The 25,331-nt window shown below is 45.0% G+C and overlaps 1 protein-coding gene across 2 annotated transcripts in view; it reads left to right on the forward strand.

Moving 5' to 3' along the window:
* Positions 1–25,331, forward strand: part of L3mbtl4 (L3MBTL histone methyl-lysine binding protein 4) — a 343,139-nt gene that overhangs the window by 311,618 nt on the left and 6,190 nt on the right. For both annotated transcript variants that reach the window (XM_090353483.1, XM_090353484.1), the window contains one exon: positions 18,023–18,183. In XM_090353483.1, the coding sequence (XP_090209609.1) occupies positions 18,023–18,183 (161 nt within the window). The remainder of the gene's footprint in view (positions 1–18,022; positions 18,184–25,331) is intronic.

The raw sequence follows: 25,331 nt of genomic DNA on the forward strand, positions 1-25,331 counted from the left end.
TTTGTCAGATGACATAATTTTACAGCTGAGTGGAACTTCACAGTGGGAAGTATTTCTCAAAAAAAAAAAACCAAATGCGCATTAGCTAATTCCTCATCATTTTAAATTCATTTTTTAAGAATCTTGCTTTTTGTTGCCTGAATTTCTCTGCACTTTACCTCTGCCACCTCCCTCTTTCCCTGCCCAGTTAGGAGAGTGGAAGCATGATGGGAATTAAACAGGTTAACATCAAGACCACTCTAGTGGAGTTGATAGACTCCAGGTAGGATGAATGAACTTGCACTGTGACTTACAGAGGACTGTTTTGAGTCAGTCAACAGAGCTTGAAGAGCCTGTGCATAATAAATCCCTGTACATCTGAGTAAGAGATAGAGCCTACCCTGAAGAAATTTAATATCCATTCATCATTTGCTTGACATGTATTTATTATTCTCTTACTGTGTGCAAGGTACTGAGCGCCAAGTAGGGGTACAAACAGACATTTTCTTAGTTAAGGAACTCTTTAGAAATATTATGATAGAGAAAAGAAGAGAAGAGGCTTATAGAGAGGAGGAGGGCCCATCTTGAACCTAGATGATAGGGAAGGGTAGAGAGGTCTTCCCATTCCATCTCCTAAGCACTGGCCAGCCCAAGCCAAGAGGGGCCGGTGTGTCCAGAGGAAACAATAGCATAGGCAAAGGGCAAGCTGCATGCCAGAAAGAGTTGAAGCCTGTCACGGCTAGAATGTAAGACAAGGAGGCCCATGACAGCCAGAGAGGCAGAGAGGTAGATGGCAAAAGACTGTTTATCCAATCTGAAATCCAATGTGCTACACACACGCATCTCTCTCCAATCCCATGCCCATCCTTTATGCTACTGTCATGTGAAGGCACCCTTTTGTCATCACCAGGACAAAAGAGAGACCAGTTAGGCTCACTGCAAAGAATGATGTGATCTCACCAAAGCCTGAAAGGAATTCTCAAAGCATTAAGGTTCAGAATTTCTAGATAGAGATCCTAGTTCTCATTGTGAAATACCAGGCACGGTACTTTATGCCAGGAAACACCAGTGACAGGTGTCACAGGACCTTCCTAACTGTGAATGCAAAACTTGGTGTTACAGAAACTTCGTTTAGTCCCGGAAGTCTGTGGTTCCTCAACACTTCTCTATACTGGCAAGAGGAACAGCTCTGCCCTGTGTTGTTCACACCCTGACCTTCGCTCATTTTTATTTAATAGAGGTGATCGATCGCCACATAAGTGAAATTAACAATGACAGGGGAGGGAGAGTAGTGAGAGCAGAGACACACTTTGGGGAAACAGATGGTTCTGGCTTTGTCCCTGAATTCCATGTGTTCAGAGGAGAAATGATCAGATTCTATGAAAGATAAAGCATTCTCTTCTGCAAGCAGGCTTCAGTGCATCCTGCAGTCTCCCTTGTGAGTTCATAGCACAGCAAACATCACCTTCTCTTTTTCTTGTTTGCTTCATGTTTATTCCTGGAAATAAAAGATCTCAGAAATCTATAGTGATATACTGGAACAAGAGCAGGGTTTACAAAATTGTTGCCATATTAGATTTTTTTTCCTGTAATGGAGTGGCCAGTTGAAGATATTCCCTGAGGAGGGGGACATTTCTGTAGTTCTGACCTTAGTGTCTAAGAAAAAGGCACCAGCAGGTCATCCTGGCAGCCTTGCATTGCTTCCTGAGCACTGCTTTCCCTTGGCATTCACTCTAAAACAGTTACTGTGGCTGTTTATGCCACAGTGGGTTCTTGTAAGACTGTCCTTCCAGGATAACTTTGCTGTCTGTTGCCCCTCCCCACCAAGTCTGTGGGCTGCACCCCCAATGTCTTGGCAAGAGACTAAATCTGCCATTCCAGGTGGATCTTCTTGATTAGAGGTCTGACAAGCACCAGAGTGATTCATATGATGGCTTTCTGCAAGAAAAAAAAAAATGGTGGTTTTTAATAGCCTACAGTATTTTAATATTGCGCTATAATTATGCTTAATTGTCTGTAATATGCACTGGCTAGAGCTGATGCTTTGTCTGTAGGCCTAAGTAAAATGTATATAGCTAATGGAAAGTTTCCTCTAGCTTTAAAAATAAATAACAAATAAATAAACAAAGAATTACGTTAAATGAAACTGGAGGCAGAGCCAGCAAGCAGTCTCTTGCCAAAGCAAATGTCAATGTAATGGATTTGAATGGCCTAGTTTACCAGTTCATTTTGCTAAATCCCTAAGTCATACAAGGGCCAAGAAGCGTCTCAGAACTTCTCTTTCTCACCTTTCCACTCACCCACCCACCACGAGTATATTCTTAATTGTTTTATAAGCTCTTACTAAAAGGCGAGGTGAGGGAGGAGGATCTGTGGGAGGTGGGCAGGGAGTAGGAACTGGAACTAACAGCCACAGTGAGACTTGGGGATTCCATTCATCTTTCTGCCCATGGTGGGCGGACGCTAAAGATAGGCACAGCAGCAAGAATTAAAGCACTGCTTGTCCATGTGGGGCTACAGAGCACGCAGCCTTTTCCAGTGAGTGCCATCCAGGGCAACGGGGCTGGCACAGCATGGATGTGTTAAGATTGTGAATTTGTTCATTCTCATGTGGCATTCTACTTTGGGGAAATGAGCCCATTTTAGAAAGTCTCTCATTCTCTTCACTCCCTTCAGTCTTCTCCCACCATAGAGAAACCAAGAGAGGTGGGAAGAAGAGAGCACATGGGGTGTCAGACACATCTCCACCCTAAGCCTCCTGTCTAAGGCAGCTGCTGTACAAGAGCCCTGAGGCCAGATCACTTGCAGACTGACACTCAGATTGGGGGTGGGAGAGGGAGACAGGAAAGAGGGGTGAGAAAGAAGAAAGGAGAGGGGAGAGAAGAAAGAGACAGGAAAGAGAGAGAGGTGAGAGCAGAATAAAGAAAGGAAAGAAGAGAAGGAGAGAGAGGAAAAAAAGAGTAGAGAAGAGAGAGGAGAAAGCCTGGAGGAAGAGAAGATAGGATGGAGAGAAAAGAGCTGAGAACTGGATACTTGTTTTGGGGTGTGTGTGTGTGTGTGTGTGTGTGTGTGTGTGTGTGTGTGTGTGTGTGTGTGTGTGTGAATTTTTAATCCAGCTCCCTGGCTTGGAAAGGAAGGCTAGAAAACAAAACATCACAACTACAAGATGAAGAAAATTACCATGTCCTGTCCTGGGTTGCTGGTCTTAAACATACACCTAATCACTCCATTAGTATATCCATCACTGACCCCTAGCAGTATCCCTTCCTTAGACCCCGACCAGAATTTATGCCTTTCTCAGGGTTCATTATCCTGCCTCATACTCTGCTGCCTGTTCTCTGACCTCCACTGAACAGTCTTTCCTGTCCTAATGTGCTTTGAAATCCCTCCCCAGACCCATCACCCTGTAAGAGTTCATGGCCACCTTCCAGACAGGTGAAGAATTCCCTCAGCCCCACACTCGTATTCGCATATTTTCTGTTGACAACAGAAATTGCCTTCGAGTCTTTGATGAACATGATGCCATGTACTAGAACTGAAATCACACAACTTTCCTCTGAGGACCAGCCCTGCGGAGCTCTTGGGCACATTCCACATCCCTTTCTGTCCTTTTTTTCCCTCTGAAAAAATGCTTAAAATAGCACCTGCCATAATGAGTGCCCCATGAAACCATGTGGGGTGTATCTACTCTAGGTAGACACAGCAAGGAGAGGAGGAACAGAGCCAGCAGAGTATGTGGCCTCTGTGTCACTAGTCTTTGTGGACCTTGAACACAGTCTCAAAGAAGATCCATCCTCTGCTTTCCAATTAGTTCTCTTCCATCTTCTTTCCCATAATTACCTGGGTTCAAGCCATTATATGGGTCTTTCCCAATTGTACTTCTATTTTGTATCTCCATTGTGAACTTCACTCTCTCATTTAAACCCTGAGTAGGTGAGAGTTGTTTTTTTTTTTTTACTTAAATTTCAGAGCAGTTTATAAATAGCTTGCTTTGTTTTAGCCACCAGGGACTGTGTTCATTAGGTTGTCATTCCTTCATGTGGAACAGCTATGTGGCCCTTCCAGATATTGTTAAATGATATCTTTCCTAGTCTTTAAGAGAAGACCGTTTGAGGTCCAACAACAATTTTGCTTTGTTTTCCTATTTCCCTACTGGAAATTGACCAATATCATTTTGACCAATAATCTACACCTATATAAAAAGGAAAATTTCTCTTAGAGAACAAATTCATTACTCATGACTCAAGAAAACGGAAGTACAAAAATAATTCTGAAGCCAGATGCAGATTCACTCTGAATGCAAATTGTCCTAGCCTATCAATCTTCTCACCAAGAAAGAAATGGGGACATAAAAGACAGCCACATCCGAGTTTCCTAGAATAGTGTAAGATGCAGAGACTCCTGCCTTTTCTGTGTCTTAAAAAGGGGATTCCTCCCAAGTACATCACAGAAAGGAACCCCATGTTGAAACTGTGCAAGAACTGTGTTTAACATCTTTGGATTTAGATCCTCTCATCATCTCCCATTTTAAATAACACCAAAGAAACTACTCCTGAAGTGGAAGCCATGATAGGGGTCGGGGCTTGGCTCAGCGGAAGTATCCTTGCCTGGCCTCGGGCTTCAGCTCTGGGGGGGGAAAAAAGCTATAAGAGGAAGCCATGAGAGGAACACACTTCCCATTACACAAAAAAAATAAAAATAAATTGTAGGAGTTTTCAGACAGAGAGACTATTCTAAAATAAGGAATCAATGTGGCCACAGTTTCCAATTATTTGTCTCCCTATTTCTCCGAAGAATTGTACCAGGGTGTCCTAATAAATTTTCTTAGCCTTTAAAAAACATTCTGGGTGATCTTGCTGAATTTTGAGTTAGACTAAAGTTGGGCACAATGCAGCCTCCCGGGAAATGACAGATACTTAGTATGAGAATACCAGCCTGGAAGGAGACTAAAACGAGGGTCAGTTTATTCCCTAGAGATGCCCAGGTCATTGGAGGACCCAGAGGAATGCCCTAGCCACCAGAAGCTTGCTCCGAGACGCCTTCTTCCATCTTCACCCTTAGCCCCAGTCCTGCTCACTGGGCTCTTCCAGGCTGCTTCCCCTATGTGGTTCATTAGCAGCTCTGGAGACTATTTCTAAATATTCTGTGAGAGCTGGATGCCAACACACCTGAATCACTCTTCTACAAAACAAGAGCTTTATTAAAATTCCCTTATTTCCTAACACTGCTTTTTATTACATTCCCCCACCCACCCATACAGACACACAAATAGTGGCAGCTTGCCTTCTACTCAACAAGGAAAGATTCTGATGCTCCTTGAGGCACCCTGGCTACCTCGATGCTACCTCCTCATTCTCTAGCTCATTAAGGTGACTTAAATAGCCTGTGGCAGGATAAATCCTGGAGCATCCCTCCTCTGGAATGTTAACTCCATCCGAGAGACAGACACCACTCCCACAAGTGTCTCCCAATGCAGAGCCATCATGCAGAGCAAATGACTGGTTCCCAAATCTGTTGTTCTCCACAGCACTGGAAAGCAGGGTTTGCACACAGGTCGTGTTTGTGTGAGAAAGAGACTTAGCATATCATTAGGAAAACAGAGTCCCCTCAGGGGAAATGGAAGTCTGAAATAATATCAGGAAGTTCCCTTCTGAGGGGAATGGCTGCAGCCAGGTTCTCAGCCTTCCTTCCTACATGGGTGTGAAAGGCCAGGTCAATGGTCATCCCGGCAGAGGAGGCTGAAGGAAAGCTTTCAGCCTGATGTTCTAATAAAATTGAATAAAGTAGTTGCTTGGTACTTAAATTTTGTGATACTGGTGTCATACAACTTTAAAACTTCATTTAGGGCCGGGAGTTTGGCCTAGTGGTAGAGTGCTTGCCTAGCATGCATGAAGACCCGGGTTCGATTCCTCGGTACCGCATACATAGCAAAAGGCCGGAAGTGGTGCTGAGGCTCAAGTGGTAGAGCCCTAGCCTTGAGAAAGTCCAAAGACAGTGCTCAGACCCTGAGCCCAAGCCCAGGACTGGAAAAAAAAAAAAACTTCATTTAAAAAAATTACTTCCAATACTGGGGCTTGTACTCAAGGCCTCCTACTTTCACTTAACATTTTCTCTCCAGGCTTGAACCACAGCTCCACTTCTGACATTTTTTTTCTGGTTCATTGGAGGAAAGAGTCTCTTGGACTGTTTTCCCTGGGCTGGATTTGAACTGCAATCCTCAAGTCTCAGCCTCCTGAGTAGCTAGCCACTGGCACCAGGCCAGAACTGTCATTTTTGAATTCAGCATCATTTGCTATATTCCTTTCAATGGTCAACAAAAATTGATTTATTAATTAACGTAAGTTCATAATTCATAAGATGGGATCCTCCCTTGTCACATATCTTCACTCTCCTTGTAATCATGCGCATGTATCTCTTGCACTGTTTTACATGGAAATGAGGTAAGCTGCTGTTTTTCCAAGATATTGTAAATGCATGCAATTAGCACTTGAAGCAGACATGTACGATAAACCCAGTGGGTTACCAACTTAATTCTTCTGAGCTCTTACTTTTCCTGGTTTGTTTTAAAAAATACTGAAAGCCTGTTTTCTGGACTGTGCCTCTTAAAAGTCTACTCCACTGTAATCCTGGCACAAGGCATCTTCCTCCACCTCTCCTGGGGATCAGGAAGCCAAGATCACTGAATGGCTCTGAATGCAAGCATGTGCCTCATAGGATTCCAATCACGATCGGATGAGGATTTTGTGTCAGAGAGGTTTTGTCAGAGAGGTTTTCTTCAGAGTACTCAGCAGGCCAAGCACAGTAGCTCATGCCTGTAATCCCATCACATCATCACTTCACTGGACTAGGAACTTGAGAAGTGGCAGGTAGTGGTTGACCCAGTGTCTTCATTTTTTGCATGCATTGGGAGTTTTCTTCTCTTTTGAAAGTGGGGAGGGGTAGAAAGAGAGGGGGGAGAGACATGAAACACATCCTGTTCAAATGTTGGTAAATTGGAAATGGTCAGCAAATCTGGGCATGTTGGCATCAGGTGGTATTTATTTAAAAGAACAAATCTGAGCAAAATGCCTTTCTGCATTGTTTGAAACTTGATAAGACCCAACCCAGCTAACAAAAAAGCCATATACTGTATTGTGCACACCTTATTCAAGTCCAAACAAATCAATTTTCTTAAAAATTGCTGTAACTCACTGTTTTTCATAATTATAACTATTTTAAAGAGATAGACTAAGATGTATAGTATTTTATATATATATACATATATATATATATATTGCTTATTCTTTTCTTTTTGCTTTTGTGTTTGTGTAGTCCTAGGGCTTGAACTCAGGGCCTAAGAGCTATTCCTAAGCTTTTTTTTTCCCTCAAGGGCTACCAGTTGAGGCAGAGCACCATTGGCTGTGTGTGTGTGTGTGTGTGTGTGTGTGTGTGTGTGTGTGTGTGTGTGTGTGTGTTAGTTTATTGGAAACTCATAGACTTCCTTGCTGGAGCTGGCTTCAAAACTACCTCCTCAGATCTCAGCCTCCTGAGTAGCTAGGATGATAGACAGGTGCCACCGGCACTTGGCAACTCCCCTCATTGAAAAAGATTTCATCCTCTAACGTGCCTATCATTTCCCAATCTTCAGCCCATGCTCATCTGGATAATGAGCAAAGGGTGAGACTCACTGAAGGGCCCAGAGGACAGCCAGGGTAAAGGGTGAGGGAACCATGTGGGGGCATGTGTCTGTTCTGTGCACATGGAGGAGAAGCTGGAAACTAGACAGGAGGAGGGCCCAGCAGACACTGAGTGAGTGGTAGAGAATTAGAATGTCTGGGACACCCGGGAGAGCTGCCAGGGATTGCCCTTCCTTCCCCTTTGCTAGTCCTGCTGCATCCCAAAGAGACCACAAACCAGGCCAATCCCAGAGCAGCTGGGGACATAGTGTGTCCTGGTGCACTGCTGTCTGTCTGGTCCTTGAATCAGCAGAAACCCAAGCAGGAAGACCTGGTCCCAGATTGCCTCCTCAAAGTTCATTTGCCTCAAAGTGAAGTGTGACAAGAACTCTACAGAACAATTTATTGATGCATTCTCCACCAAAGAGGGAGTAGAGATTTCATTTTAATTCACCAAGGAGCAGACAAGTTTCTGGTAAGTTCTCCCTCCCTGAGATGCCAGGCTTTGAGGTCTAGCCTATGCTGAAAGAGACTCTGAGAAGCACCTACGCATGCTAAGCAGTCTGTGGTGTAGATGGATCGCAGAGCCTATAAACCACTTGGATTTCTAAGTGCCCCCGCATAGGCCGACCTCTCTGATTCTGTCTGTGCACACATCACATCTCCATGAGAGGAGCCCTTGGCTCTGTGCAGGATGAGCATCTTTCTGGCCAGCAGGGAAGAAGGCAGCTCTCCAGGCCGGAGAGCCACAAGGTTGAATCACAGCCCTGCCCACGGCACATCCTGCATCGCAATTCTGGGAGTATCGCCTCCTCTCACCTCTTGCCAGGCAGAAGCTGGATGAGGCTGGCAGAGCCAGTACACCTACAACCCTGCTCTGCCCCAGAGATACTGGTCCTGGGGGCCATTGCATGTAGTTCAGTCCATATTGTGGCCACATGTCCCTGGCTAGCCACATAGGGCTCTGCCCTCAACTGGCTGAAATTTGACCTGAGCCTCAGATACTTTATAATCACACTGGACTTCACAGATATTTTTCACCTGGGAATGACAATAATCACTGGGGACTTGGACTTAAATGGCTCACCAAGTACTGGGGTCTACGGTACTATAGAGAGAGGAAAACAGAGTCTTGCACACATGCTCAATGGGAGTTGTAGTCTTGGCTCTTCATCGTTGTGTCCTTCTGCCTCCCTCTCACCATTTTGATTCATAGTTTCATACCAGCCCTGTGAGTTGTCAACAAACAGTTCTTAAACAGCTTCCATGCAGGTGCTCAGCTGAGGGCTGGAGTACGCAGAGACACAACAAGACAGGCAGTGTAAGGATATGTATTTGTAACTTGCAATCATTCGCTTGTCCCTCCCAACATTAGCCTCATGGGAATCAGAAATGGGCAAGTCGGAGATTATCTACCTTACTCATAGCTACTCATCTCCTACCCTGAACTCAGGGGTTTGCACAGGTTAAGAACCCAAAACCCAAAGTCTCAGACTTATTCAGTGTTGTCCATGCCACAAGGGGAAATTTTGGCAATGCACAAAATTGCTAATAATATTGTATGCAATCACCTTCAGGCTGTGTGTATAAGGTGTATATATATGGAACATAATATTGTATCTAGACTCAGGTTCCATCCCTAAGATATAAATTATGTACATGTAAGTGTGCTACATCCACATCCCAAAAATCTGAAATCTTAAACCATTCTAGCCCTGAGCACCCTTGAAAACCCATACTTCTAACCCAGAGTCAGCTTCCACCACAGGAATTAGCACCCAGGACAGTTAGATTATTTCTTACTCTCACACTGTCTGACCACAGATTGTCCCTCCTCTCCTGCCCCTGCCTGCGTCAGGTCAGGATGAATAACTACAGGAAGAAGAGTCATTCTGGTTCTCTGGTCAAGTTGATGTCTGTGATCGTTCAGTTGCATTCTCACCTTTGTGAGTGAGACAGAGGCCAGTCTTGCAGAAAATACAGAAATACATACCGGGCAATCAGATTGTAGTATTCAATCAAGAGAGTTAATTAATAATGTCACCAGCTGTGAGGAGCAGATATTAAATGGAAAGGTCACCCCTTTGGCACAGACACTCTGCTGCACTGAATGAAGTCTTTTATTGGATGACTAACACATCAAAAGTTAATATGTACATTTTGGTTCAAAAGAAATCAAGGGATATCTGGCTTCTCACCTATCTACCAGAGGAAGGGTCATAATCTCCAGCTCTTGAATTATAGGTGTACTTGGCAGATGAGAAAGCACAAGATGGGAACTCTGTTCTTCACAGCACCAAGTAGGTTAGCCATTGTGTTGCATTGGAGTTTGAGTGGTTCCACAATTGCATTAAGTAAGCGCCTGTGTTATGCTTACTGTGAGTCAGACCTGCAGCCCACCTTTGGCCTCTGAGAATGCTTGAAAGTGCCTATCCTTGAACTCACACTCCACTGACAAGAGACAAGAGTGATGAGTTCCCAAGTAGGGTGGTGAATGGACGGGCCCTCTGAACAGCCATAGGGAAGCCTGAGTCACCCAGTGATGGTTAGGGGAGGCTTCAAATGCCTTCGAGGACATTTGTGGGAATGGTGTCAGAAGAAAGAATTAAGACTTAACTCAGGATTGAAAACTGACCCAAGCCTCTACACCTCAGCTGCTGCTTCCTGCCCTTCTGCTTCTTGAGTGGCTGACTCAATCAGGTTTGGAGAACTCTTAGAAAGAGCCAGTGTGGAGGCAGCAAGGCAAGGAAAGTCACAAAGATAGCTGACTCCTGTGTCCATCAGCTTAAGGGCAACTGTGCAGGGGAAAGGAAACAGGCTCAGGTTCCTGGGGGAACTGAGCAAGAATGACAAGGATATAGGAGGATGTAGAAGATCAGGGCCTGGCAAAGTGTGAATGGAGCTCCTAATCACTAAGGGAACTAAGAGACAGGCAGTAGCCTACATGGAAGGACCTGTGACTGGGTGCTGTCGGTCACATCATCCACAGACCTAAGGGTCTTCAGGTGCCTTGAGGTGGGGAGCCAAGGACACACAGCATCTCCCTGGGAGCAGGTGCATGTCTCGGGTGGGAGGGAGAGGGGAGATGGCCTGGCTGTGATCAAAGCTGTGAAGTGCACACCAGGATTCCTAGGAACTGACTGGGCTGCCACCTGATCTAGGGAGGGCCCTGGGACGATGGCAACAGGAACTTATAGACCTCACAGCCCCCCTCCGAACCCTCAGTTCTCTAATGTTCCCCCATACTTAAGCCCCAGGAAAAACACAGGGCTGCTGTTTCTCACAAACTTCTTCAGGTTGAGTGATGTGGGTTTGGGTTTGGACTATAAAACCAAAAAAAGTGGTTCTAAGTTTGAATGGTTCCTAACCTACTCTTGAAATCCTTTTTCTGTTGTTGTTGTTGTTGTTACTGTAGTGAATGTCAAGTTCCTGAGGCATGCATCCATTCATTTACTCAGCTGTTCAGGCATTCAGCAGATATTTGTTATCAGCTGTGTGCCAGAGAGCCTCATGGCTGAACGTTTCATAGCTAATGAATTGTGGAGCTGCAGCGAGAACTCGGGCCCCACACTCATTGCTTCATAGCCACTGACATTCTTGTGTTGGCAGGGGACAATCCAACAAGAGAAATGTTCATCGTTCAGCCTCCTGACCTACCCAGGTTTCCACATTGGCTCCCGATCAGCACCCTTCCATATCTACATTGCCTTAGAGAACTAGAACAGAAGTTGTCTAGTGTCCACTCTTAAAAGAGTGAAAAAGAAACATGTAAAAATAATTTAGCAGCATACTTTATTTGCCATTTATATATTTACATACACACATAGATGTTTATATTTTAGTACATAAACCAAGATTATAAAATGTTGTTAGAGACAGACAGACAGAGAGACAGAGAGTATGTATTCTGTGTAGATAAATAGATGAGGGAGGGAGGGATGGAGGGAGGGAGAGAGGTTGGGAGGGAAGAAGGGATGAAGGGAGAGAGGGAGGGAGATGGACAGATTGCTGCCTAAAGTAATCTCCCAGTGAGTGAAATTGATACTCTTAGCCAGTGACTATCAAAACATAGACAGGGATAAGAAAATCATGTAATTAAATTTTGAAGTCAATTGAAATTTCCTCTCTCTCTCTCTCTCTCTCTCTCTCTCTCTCTCTCTCTCTCTCTCTATATATATATATATATATATATATATATATATATCATCTCTTTCTGTCTTTCTTTGCCTCTGAAGTAGCTAGGATTATAGGCATGAGCTGTCCACATCCAGATTCATAGTTGATAGTATTTTGGGGGTCACACACCACCGACAGTCAGTCTGGCCATCTCCAGGGTCCCTTAACAGCCCTCCTCTGGCTGGAATTTTCTGATGGTTAATGAAATATATGGCTTCCAGGATGTTATTTGCTGCTTCTGAGAGACAGACGATACCTAAACACCCTTGGAGTGGTGCTGAAGAGGCCTAAGAGCCACAGCCAAGTCTTCAGTGTCCTGGTCAATAGCTTCTTTGGATCATTCAGTAGGACACAGCAGTGGCCATGTTGGCCTAGGAAAATTCAATGGCCTCCATATCACTCATCACCTCATGAAATCATTATGCACTTGTATGTGTGTGTGTGTGTGTGTGTGTGTGTGTGTGTGTGTGTGCACTGGTATAGGTACTGGGCTTGAACTCAGGGACTGGACACTGTCCCTGAGATTTTCTGCTTAAGGTATTCCAGCACTTGAGACATAGTTCCACTCCCAGCTTTTTGGTGATTAATTGAAAGTGTCTTACAAAATTTTCTATCAAGTCTAGCTTCAAAGAGAAATCCTCAGATCTTAACTCCCCAAGAGGAGGTGTACATCACTGGAGCTTGGCTTCTTTGTTATATTTTTATTTTTTATTTCATTTTTGGTCAGTTGTAGTGCTTGAGTTCAGGGTTTAGGTACCATCGCGGAGCTCTTTTAGCTCAAGGCTAGTGCTCTGCCACTTTGAGCCACAGAGACACTTCTAGTTCTCTAGAAGTTAATTGGAGATTAGAGACTCACCAACTTTCATGCCCAGTCTGGATTTGAAGCAAGATCTTCAGATCTAGGCTTCCTGAATAGCTAGGAATATGGTTTCATTATAGGTTTAAGGACAAAAAAAAAGAAAAGAAAAGAAATACCCAATACCAGGAAAATGGATGCCAATAATTTTTCCAGGCAAACAGTTTCACAAATTGGTGAGCCACTGAAGTGACAAGGTATCTGTTTTCTGGAAGGAGGAATATCCTAAATGTAGGGATAGCTTTAGCCCTTTGATACTGTCACTCACACTCTGGTGTTAGAGTCAAAAGCCAGGATTACACAAGCATTTCATTTGCTGGAACAGAGGACATTTTGATTAATTAGAATGCTAAAACCTCCCCAGTAGGAGGCCACATTGGCAGGCTGAATTTCTTTGGCTGACTTTTGGGGAAGTGGCAGGAGTCACTGCTGCAGAGAGGCAGAGGAAGAGCCAATCAGCCCATAATCCTCAGTCAGAAGAGGTGGGGCTGCAGTTGGAATGCCAGACCCCATGGGGTCAAGGGTGCGAGTGGCCTTTCCTTCACTCCTCATGGGACTCCCACTGGCTCATCTGAAAGCCCCTGTTTCCCCACCATGCCTCAGATAGAGTGATCTGGCCAGTTTCTTTTGCTCTTGTTTTTGTTGTTGTTGTCGGCGATGGTGGTGGTGGTCTTGGTGGTGTGTGTATGTGTGTGTTTGTGTGTGTCCCGTGACAATTTGAGGACATGAAATAAGGACCTTGAACGAACATTCACTTACCTTTTTCACTCACCACTAATGCTCTATTAGTAAGCCACACCTCCATTTCTGTTTTTTGTTTGCTTGCTTGCTTGCTTATTAATTGGAGACAAGAGTTTCTCAGATTTGTCTCCTGTGTTGGCTTTAATTCCATGATCCTCAAGATCTCAGCCTCCTGAATAGCTGGCAAGACTTCAGGTGTGAGCCCTGGGCTGGGCCACAGGCTTTATCTGACCTCTTTGATTTGAGCAGAACACTTTCTGAGGACAGTACCGTTGGTTGACTGTCACTTAACAGACAAAATCTGGGAACTTTGTTGGTGGGTGATTTTGTTGCTGTGAGAGCAGAGTGTACTTAGACCCCTTTAGGACCCAGGGGGGGGTTCTGCCCCCCCACCCCCGGCTCTGGTGTACCCTACTGCTCTAAGTATCCCCTCCCTCCACCTTGCTATCTACTACATGTTACTGTACTGAATATTGTAGGCTCTCCTAATGCAATGTTTGTGTGTTTCAACATATTTAAATATTTTAGCAATGAAAACCCTAGGTAAGAGGAGATTTTTAACTCCACAATTGTCTTATGGGACATCCATTAGACATACAGCACATGGCTCTCTACCAGTAGCTTATGATATTTAATTCATTAGCAACTACCTAATGAGTATCTCATATGACTTAAGTTGTGATTGGCTTGGGGTGAAAATTAAAAAATCAGTGCATTAATGTCATGTAGGAATGTCTGCAAAATTTCAGTGGCTATTGGCAAAAGTCTTATTTTATGCACTGAATTTTAAATAGTGCAAATCAGGGTCAATTTAAAAAGTCTGTCATGAGTCTCCCAATCTCCCAAGCTGCCAGGCAGAGTGCAGTTGTGTGGTACCACGTGGTCACCCCACATTGATCCCCGCTGTCTCTGAGAATCCCCCTCTATCTGAGGACACCACTCTAATCATTGCTGCTCTGTCCTTCCAGGACCAGTTAATTGTGAACTTTAAGTTCAGTCCTCAAGGTCCTGAATCTGTCTGAATGTCAGCTTTTAGAGGTTTTAGGAACAGCTAGCTACTCGGGCTTTGGGACTACTATAGGTCCCCACATTGACTGTTAGGAAACTGAGTCATGAGGGCATTAAAATAAAGAAAGAGCGGAAAATGATCACAACAGCCTGGATCAACTTCAATGGAAAGTTGAAGAGGGACACTATGGTGACCTGAGGAGAGTCAGAAGACACAAAGTGTGTTGGGGAGCATGGATGTAAGGGATTTAAGTAGGGTCCTGGGCGAAGGTGGCTGGAGATGACAGAAAGTTTGGGCCCAGGCTTTGCAAGTTTGTGGATTTGGCCTGGTTTCAGGAGTCTGACATGCAAACCTACAGAGCAGGTTCAAACAGGTATGCCCTTGCTTGGGGAATTCAGGCCCCTGCTATGGGGGTTGGAGGTGGACTTTCACTTTTTGGGGATTGCAGATTCTCATTATAGACTACTGTTAGAACATTAAAACCCTTCCATATAATAATAATAACAATATAGCTCTATTTACAATCTTATCACAGTCATACATTAAGATCTTTGTACTACTGTTGCCCCAAGTAACAGATGGAAAACCTTGAAGCATGAGTGTTAAGTATGTCACTCAGAATCACTCAGCTACAGTGTACAAGTACCACAGGGCTTCAGAAGTAAGCACTCTGGTACTGGCTCAGCCCTTCCACACCACAGCTCCTCAGACTCACACAGCTCCTGAGTGATTTCTTTCAGCCACACCCGAGTTAGGGTCCCACCCCAAAAGCCCATCCACTGTGGAAGGAAATAGAGAGGCAAAGAGGACAAAGAAGACAAACAGTCACCAGGAAACACTCCTCAAGATGCACTCCCTCTTTTGTTACTCTTGGAAAGTGAGTCTAGGCTTTTGTTAATGGATGATGAAACAGCTTCTCTTTGGAAAGCCTAAAATCTAGCCAGGGAGAATTTGCAAATGGCGTGAGTGTTTCCTATCCCCCATTCAGTGCAGTGAATGGTCTGAGTACATTCTCCTGCTTCCTGACTCCAGCCCTACAGGGTGGCTATTGGTACTCAAAATATTGTCCTTCTGAACTAATTCAGAGGCTCTCTTCTGGGCCTAACACAGGCCTTGTGGAATAAAGTAATCTTCCTTTCCCACAGGAATTTATTCCAATGCCCACTAGGTATGTTTTCAAGAGTATACCTCAGGACCCAAAGTAGATAATCCATTTACAAAATAAGGGTGTTGAAACTTTACTTCTGCAGGAGCACACAGATTTCATTTCACATTCTTAATGTCTTAACCTTTATTTGTGAGACTAATCATCATCTTGTGATCTCTTTATACTTCCAAAATTTAAAGTTCAAGCTAGCATCAGTGGCTCAAACTTGTAATCCTAGCTACTCAAGAGGCTGAGATCTGAGAATGGTGGTTCAAAACTAGGCAGGGTAGAATAGTCCAAGAGACTCTTATCTCCAACTGATCACTGAAGAGCCAAAAGTGGAGCTGCTTGAGTGAAAAAGCTAAGGGACAGTGCCCAGGTCTTGAATTCAAGCTCCAGCATTGTCACTAAAATATAACAAAAATAAATGAGATTAAAATGTAAGGTCTAGTAACATGTCTTTTCAGAGTCACATATATTTCAGAAGTTATACATAATTAAGAGATTGAGATACACCTATAGGTTTGTGTGTTTTCATTTGCTTGTTTTATAAGTCCAGGCGATTTCAGCAAATATACCCAGCTGAATGGTGCAGTAATTCCTTCCCATACTAAAGCCTATCTTTGACTCCGGTCTTAACCCTAAAGAATAGGTGGCTTCCCCTCTTGTTTCCCAGGAGATCACTGGGAGGCATCTGCCCCGCCCTCCTGCCTCGCCCTCCCAGCAGACCCTGTTTCCTGGTTGGCTTCCTTTGTATGTGCTCCTTGTCCATGCACACGACTTCATTAAAGGATATTCACATCTGTGCATACTCCTGGAAAATGTGAAGTTTCCTTTCAGAACCTACAACCTTACTTGCATACTGTTGGCTGAACTACCCGAAGATAACCTATTTACATACTAAAAAGGTCAGTGTTGGACAATGGGCAGTTTGAGAGGAATTTGCTGGTTGCAACTGGAGCAGAAAAATTGGGAGGAAGCCAGCAATTTTGCTGTCTCTTTATGTAGGTAGACAGGAAGCACTGGTAAGCGGGAAGCACTGCTTTGAGCATTGCACACAGCATCTTTGTGCTGAGAAGCCCCGTGATAAAACCTGGCTTAACAGTTACCACCTTTCTGATCCAAAACAAACAGGTGATTGACCCTGGAATACAGAGGTCAATCTCACCTAGGAAGAACCACAATTTATTAGAGGCAGAAATGTTTACAAAATAAAATTTCAAGTTAGTCAAACACAAATCACCAAAGTGGACTTTTGGTCAGCTAAGTGAATTATCAGGAAAGGTAGACCTCAAGAATGTTCTTATGGTGTTTAATTTTGTGATCTGTCTTTTCCAAGTAATTAAGTAGTTTTACCTTGCATGTGTGTCTTGGAAGTATCTTCAAAAACAACAACAACAAAACATTATAAGGGAGTGGACTACTGAAACCTGTGCTAATGCTTTCCCTCCTTCTCCATGCAGAGACTCAAAGCAAAATCAGTAGGGAAATGAGATGGATGGTGTTCCATTGAGATGTCACAGGAACAGAATCCCTACTGAAGAGTGAATACTAGTACACAGGTGGTCAAACAGATGAGGCTGAAGGGCCTGGAAACCCAGCCAAATCTCCTCAGTAAAAGCAGCTGCCATGGGCAAACCTTAGCCGCTATCCCTAGTGTCTTAGAACCATGGTACATCCAGAGGTTACTCCCAGAAAAGAAAATGCTGCTGCAAGATACTAATCTCCAATTCATCAACAGAAAAAGACTGGAATGGAGGCGTGGTTCCAGCCATGAGGGCAAAACAAAACAAACAGAAGAGCATGAAGTCCTGCATTCAAGCCCTACTTTTGGCAAAGAGAAAATGGTGGGAAGATGGGAGGAGGAAGGGGGGGAGTCCTTGGCCCTTCTGCTTCCCTGCATCTCCCCAGGTGAGGTCATTTTGTCCCACCGGGAAATTAGAGCAGCAGCGGATATCACCCACTTTCTTATAGTGAGTCTGCACTGCATTTCATTCAGCATCACCAGGGGACTTGGGAAGCCAGATGTGGTCCTGAGCTTTTCTGTGCTTAGAGATACAGAATGTGGCTTCCAGGAAGAGTTGGCTCTCTGTGCATGTACACATCCCACAGGGCTCAAACTACAGATCAGCTATGTACTCACAGTGTGCCCGGATCCTTGCTTCCTCTGACTCCTAAAGGAAGGAGAGAGGAGCCAGGGGCAGGGACAAGCTAGCCCTTCCTTGGCTACTAGAGACTGTCTTATGGAGATGATTTGAAGTGGGCTAGCAAGCAGTCTTCAGGGCCTTATATGACATGCATTGTGTGTCCTCTGTACTAAAGCAGACTGATGGCATGCAGTCGTCTGTGCAGTGGCTCCATTCAAGCCCAGCAGAGGCTGTTCATTTCATCTGCCTCTCACCTAACCCAGCTGCCTTGTGCTTCCTGTGCTAGGCTCACTCCATGTGACTCTCTTTCAGAATACTCAGCCGAGCAGACACAGCAGCCTCTTCACCAGACCATCTTCATGTCTACCCATCCGTTCCGTGACATTCCCCTTGGCAGAGAGCAGCACAGCAGGCTGCTTCCAGGCGTGGCTGGCATCCAAGCCAACCAGGTAGCCGGATGGACAGTGGATGAGGTGAGCAGAGTCCTGCGGCAGGCACCTTCGAATGCCTGGGAAAATGCCTTTTTTCTTTTAAGGATTGCATGTCCATGTGACGTCTAAAAATCAGATTGGAGGGAGAAAATTAGGAACACCTATAACTTGCCCATTTCACTTTGTGTCTCCATGCCCAATTCTGTCCTCCATCACCAGCTGCCCAGGCTGATTGAAGCTGAGGGGCTTGGGCTCCCACGTTGACCTCACCGCTTTCACTGGGGAAGCACAGAAAGTAGCTCCGTGGTACCTTCTCTGGGACATGTACCTGTTCCTGGGTCAGTCTGTGCACTGAGCAAGTCCCTGATGCCAGTGTGAGATGATCAGATCATGATATTAGGTCAGATACTGTACAGAGCGGAAAAGTTAGATCAAGTTTAGTATAAATACTGTCGGTTAAGTTACTGCAGCAATGTGTAAGGCATTTACATTCTTGTGCTTGTAGAAGGGTTCGAATTCAGGGCCAGGACAATCTCATTTAGCTTTTTTTTTTCTCTTAAGGCTGGTATTCTGTCACTTGAACCACTCCATTTCTGGCATTTTGCTGGTTAAATAGATATAAGAGTCTCACAGACTTTTCTTTCTGGGCTTGCTTAGAACATAGGTCTTCATATCTCAGCCTCCTGAGTAGCTGAGATCACAGGTATGAACCACTGGCTAAAACAGTTTTAATTGAAGGAATACGCTGTTTGACAAAAGTTTCTTCTGATAAAGATCTCATTTCATCAGTTGCCACTCAAGATGACATTTTTATTTCAATGAAGATAACCAGGTCACTCTAAGGACAAAACTTAAGGTAGAAGTGGTTAAGTTAGTTATAAAACATTCACTGAGCACTTGCTGTAATCACTCAGATTTGGGAGGATGAGACTTCCTTATCTGTCCCATGCTAGGCCCTTCACCTGAGAAGCTTGGAGCTCACCGGTGCCCTGCTTCCTCTAGCAAGGGTCAGAGTCATTCTTTCCCCAGCATGTTCTTCTGGTCAGCCACCTCTCCTCCACTCAATGGAAGGCCCATCATGTCCAAGGTGACTCAACATGACAAGTAGCTGCTGGATGTTGAGTAATGACTAAAACATGATCCTGCTCCTTCAACAGTGTTGTGAGTCTGCCTCTTATTTATGAATCTGTACAAGTTTACAAAATGGGCTCATGGTCAAACCAGTGAATCATAGCCAGTAATGTCTGTAATCAAGTTGTGCATGGTTTTGCCCTTGAAACAGTACTGCCCTAAATGAGAAGTTTAGCTAAGAACAAATGCCAAGTCATCCATTACTAACTTTCAAGCCAGTCATTTGAAGTTAGATCCACATTGGCTCCTCTTCACGCCATCAACAAATGAAATCATGATAATCAAAAGTTGGATTCTCTTATTTTGTACATCTGGCAGATGGAACTGAGGCACCTACAGACTAAGTGCTTTGCTTAAGGCTACATAGTCAGAGCCAGGATCAGAGATGGATTTTCCTACCACACACACATAAGATCTAGATCTGGGGGAAAGTAACCTGAGTCAGGCAAGAATAGCTGGATAGCCTTGGAAGCTGGGCAGATATGGGGATAACCCAGTTGGTCACTGGACCTATGAGGTACTTGGATAGAAAGCTAGTTTGTGAAGCCAATGTTTTAGGGAGATAAGTACAACAAAGATGTTCCAAAAGAAGGAGGATTCAGGGAGAAGTAGACAGCCATAGAGTCATCAGAAGGGCCCTGGTGTGGGATAACCAGAACCTGACTGGCCTTTGGGAAGAAGAGTTCATTGCAAGTCAATGTTTTAAAGTCAAAAGCAACAGCACGGGCAAGGCGATGAGACACAGAAGATGAAAAAGTGAAATGAGCCAAATGTGATTCCATTTATAGTCTCAGCACTGCACAATTTAGTATTTAATTAGGATAATAACATGTGAGAGCTGGAAGGCCCAAGAAGATCCTTTGAAAGAATGGGAAATGGTGCTGCTGTCAGAAGAAGAGAGGCTGTGGAGAAGAGCCCTGTGTGGGGGGGTACAGGGACAACTATGGGCATTCCTGATGGGTCATGCGATTTGTGGTGCCTGGACATGGAGAGATGCACAGAGAGATGTTTCAAGGGACAGAAATATGAGGTTCTGTCATTAATGGGTGCAAATGGGGCCACCAAGGGCTCTGTTCTTGAATATCCAGACAGAGCCTGTGAGGCCTGAGCACTGGTTCAGGGGCTCGGACAGAAAAGTTAAGGGAAGCATGGCTGCAAAATAGGCACTTAAGGAGAAGCAAGCAAAGGTTCATGGGACAAAGTCAATGGCAGGCAAGCTGTGGATGTTCATGCAACATAGCTCGTGATAGGCTGGGACAGCACTCAGGCAGGGCTCAGCCAAGGGCACAGGGTCCAACTTTAGGAGATCTGGAAAACTTGTTCATGATTGCATTATATGTATGTGTGTGTCTATCCTGGGCTTGAACTCAGGGCCTGGGCACTGTTCCTAAGCATATTTTGCTTGAGGCTACTGCTCTACCACTTGAACCACAGTTCCACTTCCAACTTTTTTCCCCTTTTGGTGGTTAATTGGAGATAAGCATTGCATGGATTTTCCTACCTAGGCTGGCTTTGAACCATGATCTTCAGATCTCAGCCTCCTGAATAGCTAGGATTCCAGGCTTGAGCCTCTAGTGCACAGTACATGATTACATTTTTAGGGAAGAGAAAGGTTTTGTTTCCCCTTTCTTTCTCAGGAAAGCCATTCTTGCAGAGAGAGAGAGAGAGAGAGAGAGAGAGAGAGAGAGGGGGAGAGAATAGGAGCCCCTATTATGGGGCCAGCAAGCAGTGAGGAGGAAATGAGGTCAGGTGGGGTCTTGATCTCACAAACTGCAACTTTGGCAATTAATAAATTTGAAAAGAGGACGTCAGAAGATGACCTAACAGTATAGTTGGACCTCACAGTTTAAAGTCTCATTAGGTCTGGAAAGGCTTCAAAAGGAAGGGCCAGGCAAGTCTGAAAATGCTGCCAAGGACTGTTAAGAAGGTGGATCCTAGTTCCTGAGTTCTCAGTAGCAGCACACACCACCTCAGCAGTACAGTGCCAGAAGAGCCCTTTGGAGTCTAAAGAGAAGCCCGAGAGCCATTTGGGAGGTCAGGTGCCTTGCAGGAAGTGTTCACAACAGTGCATTCCCATGTTTCCGTTACTGTGGTGGCTGTCAGGAATGCTTTCGGGAGACAGAGACAGCAGTCTCCTTGCTCCTTACACAGAGCTAACCCAGCTCAGTCTTCAAACCTCCCCAACAAGCTGCCCTTGGGTACAAGAACCACATCTTAGATCCCTTTCCATATCCTTCATCGCTATAGTACATTTCCCAGTGCCGAAGCAAGTCCTTGAGAGTGATCCTAGATGGGGGTTGAAAATGATGGGCTTTGTGGTTGCTGGTTCTGTGCTCCCCAGAGAGAGGCCACATGCGGCACTGGGTGGATGTTCACCATCAACAGGCTGTGGGCTGCTCTGGATGCCACAATTAAAGTGACAAGTGAGGATGATCTGAAAAGACAGTTCAAGACCAAACAGGATGCTGGCTGTGGGAGCTGCTTTTGTGTTTTGTTCTCCCTGGACTCACTGGAGGAGGCCCTCAGCAGCCAGGGATCTGAACTTTGGGCATCTGGTTAAGTGCCCTTCAGCGAGACTCAACAGTGAGGCTGTCTATAGCAGAGGCTGAGGAGAGAGAATAATCCTTTTGTCTGCCATCCTGGCCCAGCAGAAAGACCTCTGCTCTACATTGTGCTACCTATAGAGAAGCCAGAGCATGGCCTTTGTCACACTCCCCAGAGCTGAGAGCTGACTTTAACTCCTTTGTCACTGTGGCTGTCTCTCCCACAGCAGTCGTTTTCAAAGCATGGGTGGACTGTGAACTTAATTTAATGGCTATGAAATGAAAGGCAGAAACAGATGACAGCATATAAGGTGTCATGAAGGTTAGTGTTTTGTTGAGCTTGTGTTAGAACTAGGTACGTGAGGACACACTTCACTGTTCATCCGTGAAAGTACTTCTTACTTGGTAACAGAGAAATATTCTACTTAATACTACCAACTGACAAGTATGGGGACTAAAATATTTTTTTTTGCCAGTCCTGGGCTTGGGCTCAGGGCCTGAGCACTGTCCTTGGACTTTCTCAAGGCTAGAGCTCTACCACTTGAGCCTCAGCACCACTTCCGGCTTTTTTCTATATGTGGTACCGAGGAATCGAACCCGGGTCTTCATGCATGCTAGGCAAGCACTTTAACCACTAGGCCAAACTCCCGGCCCCAGGACTAAAATATTTTTATTTTCTTATATCTGTCTAGATTGGAAAAGCAAGGCACCCTGATCAGATTAGGTGTTAGACCAGTATTTTGTTCACCCTGGACAAAATGAATGAATGAATGAGCAGATGAATGTTGCAGTCAGTACCTGAGCAAATTATGATGTGCTGTGTGCACCTTACTGTCCAGGTAATGGCTCAGTTGTGCTTGGCACACATGTAGCTACTTTAATCTCTTCTATTCTAAACTGCATCCTAAAACACCACATATAAATTGCCTTAGCCTCTACCAAGTGATCCCTAAATGATCATTAAGTATAAAAGATGGCAGCTACTTTAAAAGCAGTCTTTACACAGGAGGGAGCATTTGGAAAAATTCAGGGTACTGATAGCTAAGCACTGCAGCCTTTACAATTGGGCCCTTTAAAAAAGAGAGAGAGAAAGAGACCAACACTCTGCTGTTACAAAAATAAAATGAGACTGAGCCGGCAATCCTGGTCCCCAGCGGACGTTGAGGCTGTACAACCAGGCACACATCTCCAGGCACAGCAAGAGAGAAATACCAGAATTCCAGAAGATGGAAGGAATGGCGGCCACTGCAGAACGCAGACCTGCTGAGCTCCAGAGAGGAAGCTAAGGAAAGTAGGTCGTGGGGTGGGGATGAGAGTTGAGTAAAGTGAAGGCTCACAGCTGAGCTCAGACAGTACTACCCTTTGTCTTCCCAAACTGCTATTTCTTACTTAGAATTAACTTACTCAGTGTCCTTCCAAAACAAAGTAAGGATTTGAGCCACAGGACACTGTGCTCAAAGAGCATGAAAGACAGGCAAGAAATCAACCCATGCATTCAGGTGCTCCCTAGAGCCAAGCCCAAGTCTGGTTCCTCTGCTGGTGACAGGATCTTAGTACTGTGTGTGTGTGTGTGTGTGTGTGTGTGTGTGTGTGTGTGTGTGAGGTTGGGGGGTGGGGAGGGAGCGGGAAACCACAAACAGATCCATCCACAGCTGTCTTCTCACGGATACAGGACAGATGGATGGCCAAGTGCCTTCCATAGGGTTCACTTCTATTGAACTGCTGTCTACATGTTACCACAATTTGAAGGGAAAGGTCTTTTTCAAGGGGAGAATGAGAAGGAAACTTTTCAGTGTTATTTGGAAGTATTTGAGAACTCACCACTTCACGTTTGGAAAATCTGTAGCAAAACATGCCTTCCGTTAAAACTCACAATAGCAAAACTCACAATAGCATTTATGCTTAGGGAAAATAAATACCAAATAAATAACTAAATAGTACATAATGCGGACCTTTGTTTTTAGCAGAGGATCTGGCTAAGGAAGTCTGCCTTTATAGAGTTCATAGAACTTGTTCTTTGGGGTAAAAAAAAAAAAAATCAGCTGAAGATAAAGGGAATTCTTCAAAGACAGAGAATTAGGGATAGGTGTGAAAGGGGCAGTTCAAGGAATCACAGCTTCCCTGTTGTCTGCAGAGACCCCAAAGGAGGACCCCAGAACAGGCTAAAACTGATGAGGATTCACTCTCCATTGTGAATGCTTTATTTGCCATATTATGGATTTCCATTACAAAACACTGGCTTAAGGCTGGGGGTCAGTGCCAATGGTCCATGCTTATAATCCTAGCTACTCAGAAATCTGAGACCTACATGATCACAGTTTGAATCCTGCGTGGGTAGAAAAGTCCACTAGACTCCATCTCCAACTAACCAGCAAAAAGCCAGACTGAAGGCATGGCCCAAGCAGTAGAGTACCAGCCATAAACAAGCAAGCCAAGCAAGCATATAAAGCTGGGTGTTCAAGCCCTATTACTGACCCCACCCTCCCTTCCCAAAGAAACAACCCTGTTTTATATGTGCTGTGGACTTCTTTGCTGACAGTGCTGTGGAGGAAATACAGTCTTCAATGTATTGTTTGTCCAGGAAAGGGTGACATACACAAAGCACCAGAGTACCTCACAGCCACATGGGACATCACTGGCTCTGTGGCAACATGACACCTTACCTCAGTTCCTGACTGAGACAAAACAAAGCCTAATCTTTAATTCCAGCTCCTCCTTTTTTTTTTTTTTTTTTAAATTTTCTGCCACTGAGCCCCACTCTCTTTGAAAGTCACCTGAACAGATGTGAGGTGATGATTTGCTCTCCAAGGATATTAGGCAGCATCTGGACACATGTGCTAGAGGTTGCAGCTGCCACTGGCAGCCAGTGAAGACAGACCAGCAGCGCAGTTCAAGGTCCTACAATCCACAGGACCATCACAGCAAAGAGGGAGCTGGCCCAAGGTACCAGTAGTACTGAGCTCCACAGACAGTGCCTTAGCTCACTTCTCTGGACTAAAGAGCCCTTTCCTTCCACCCCGTTCCCAGCCTGGCCCCAGCCTTGAGGATTTTTACCACTACAGCTCCTCCTGCTGCAACTCTGGACTCTGCCCCATGCTAGGTCCTTGTGCTCCCTGCTGGACTGCAGCTAATGTGGCCCAGTGAACTCATCAAAGGCCACAGCACAAGTTTATGAAGACACCCCAGATCACTTTGCCCACTTTCCCACTGTGGCACTGTGGTCCCAACCTTTAATGCACATTAACATCCTGAGGGAGGTCTGAAAAGAAATGCCAGCACTTGGACCCAATCCCGCTCCACTTATTTGCAGTCTCTGTGGCCTATGCCTGCACCTCATTGGTCTGCAGGCTCTGCAGGTGATTGCAGCATGTAGGCCAGGTGAGCCCGGCTTCTCAAAACTCTTCCCACTCCCCTCCCACTGGCCAACATGAACTCCTTTTTGCTGCTCCTTCCTACCCTGGGTTGATTTCTGCAATTCTCTGCCTACCTACTTGAGACATACCTACATATATCAAG

The sequence above is a fragment of the Megascapheus bottae genome, chromosome 19, assembly GCF_031878675.1.
Source record: "Megascapheus bottae isolate mThoBot1 chromosome 19, mThoBot2.hap1, whole genome shotgun sequence".
In the NCBI taxonomy this organism is placed as follows: domain Eukaryota; kingdom Metazoa; phylum Chordata; class Mammalia; order Rodentia; family Geomyidae; genus Megascapheus; species Megascapheus bottae.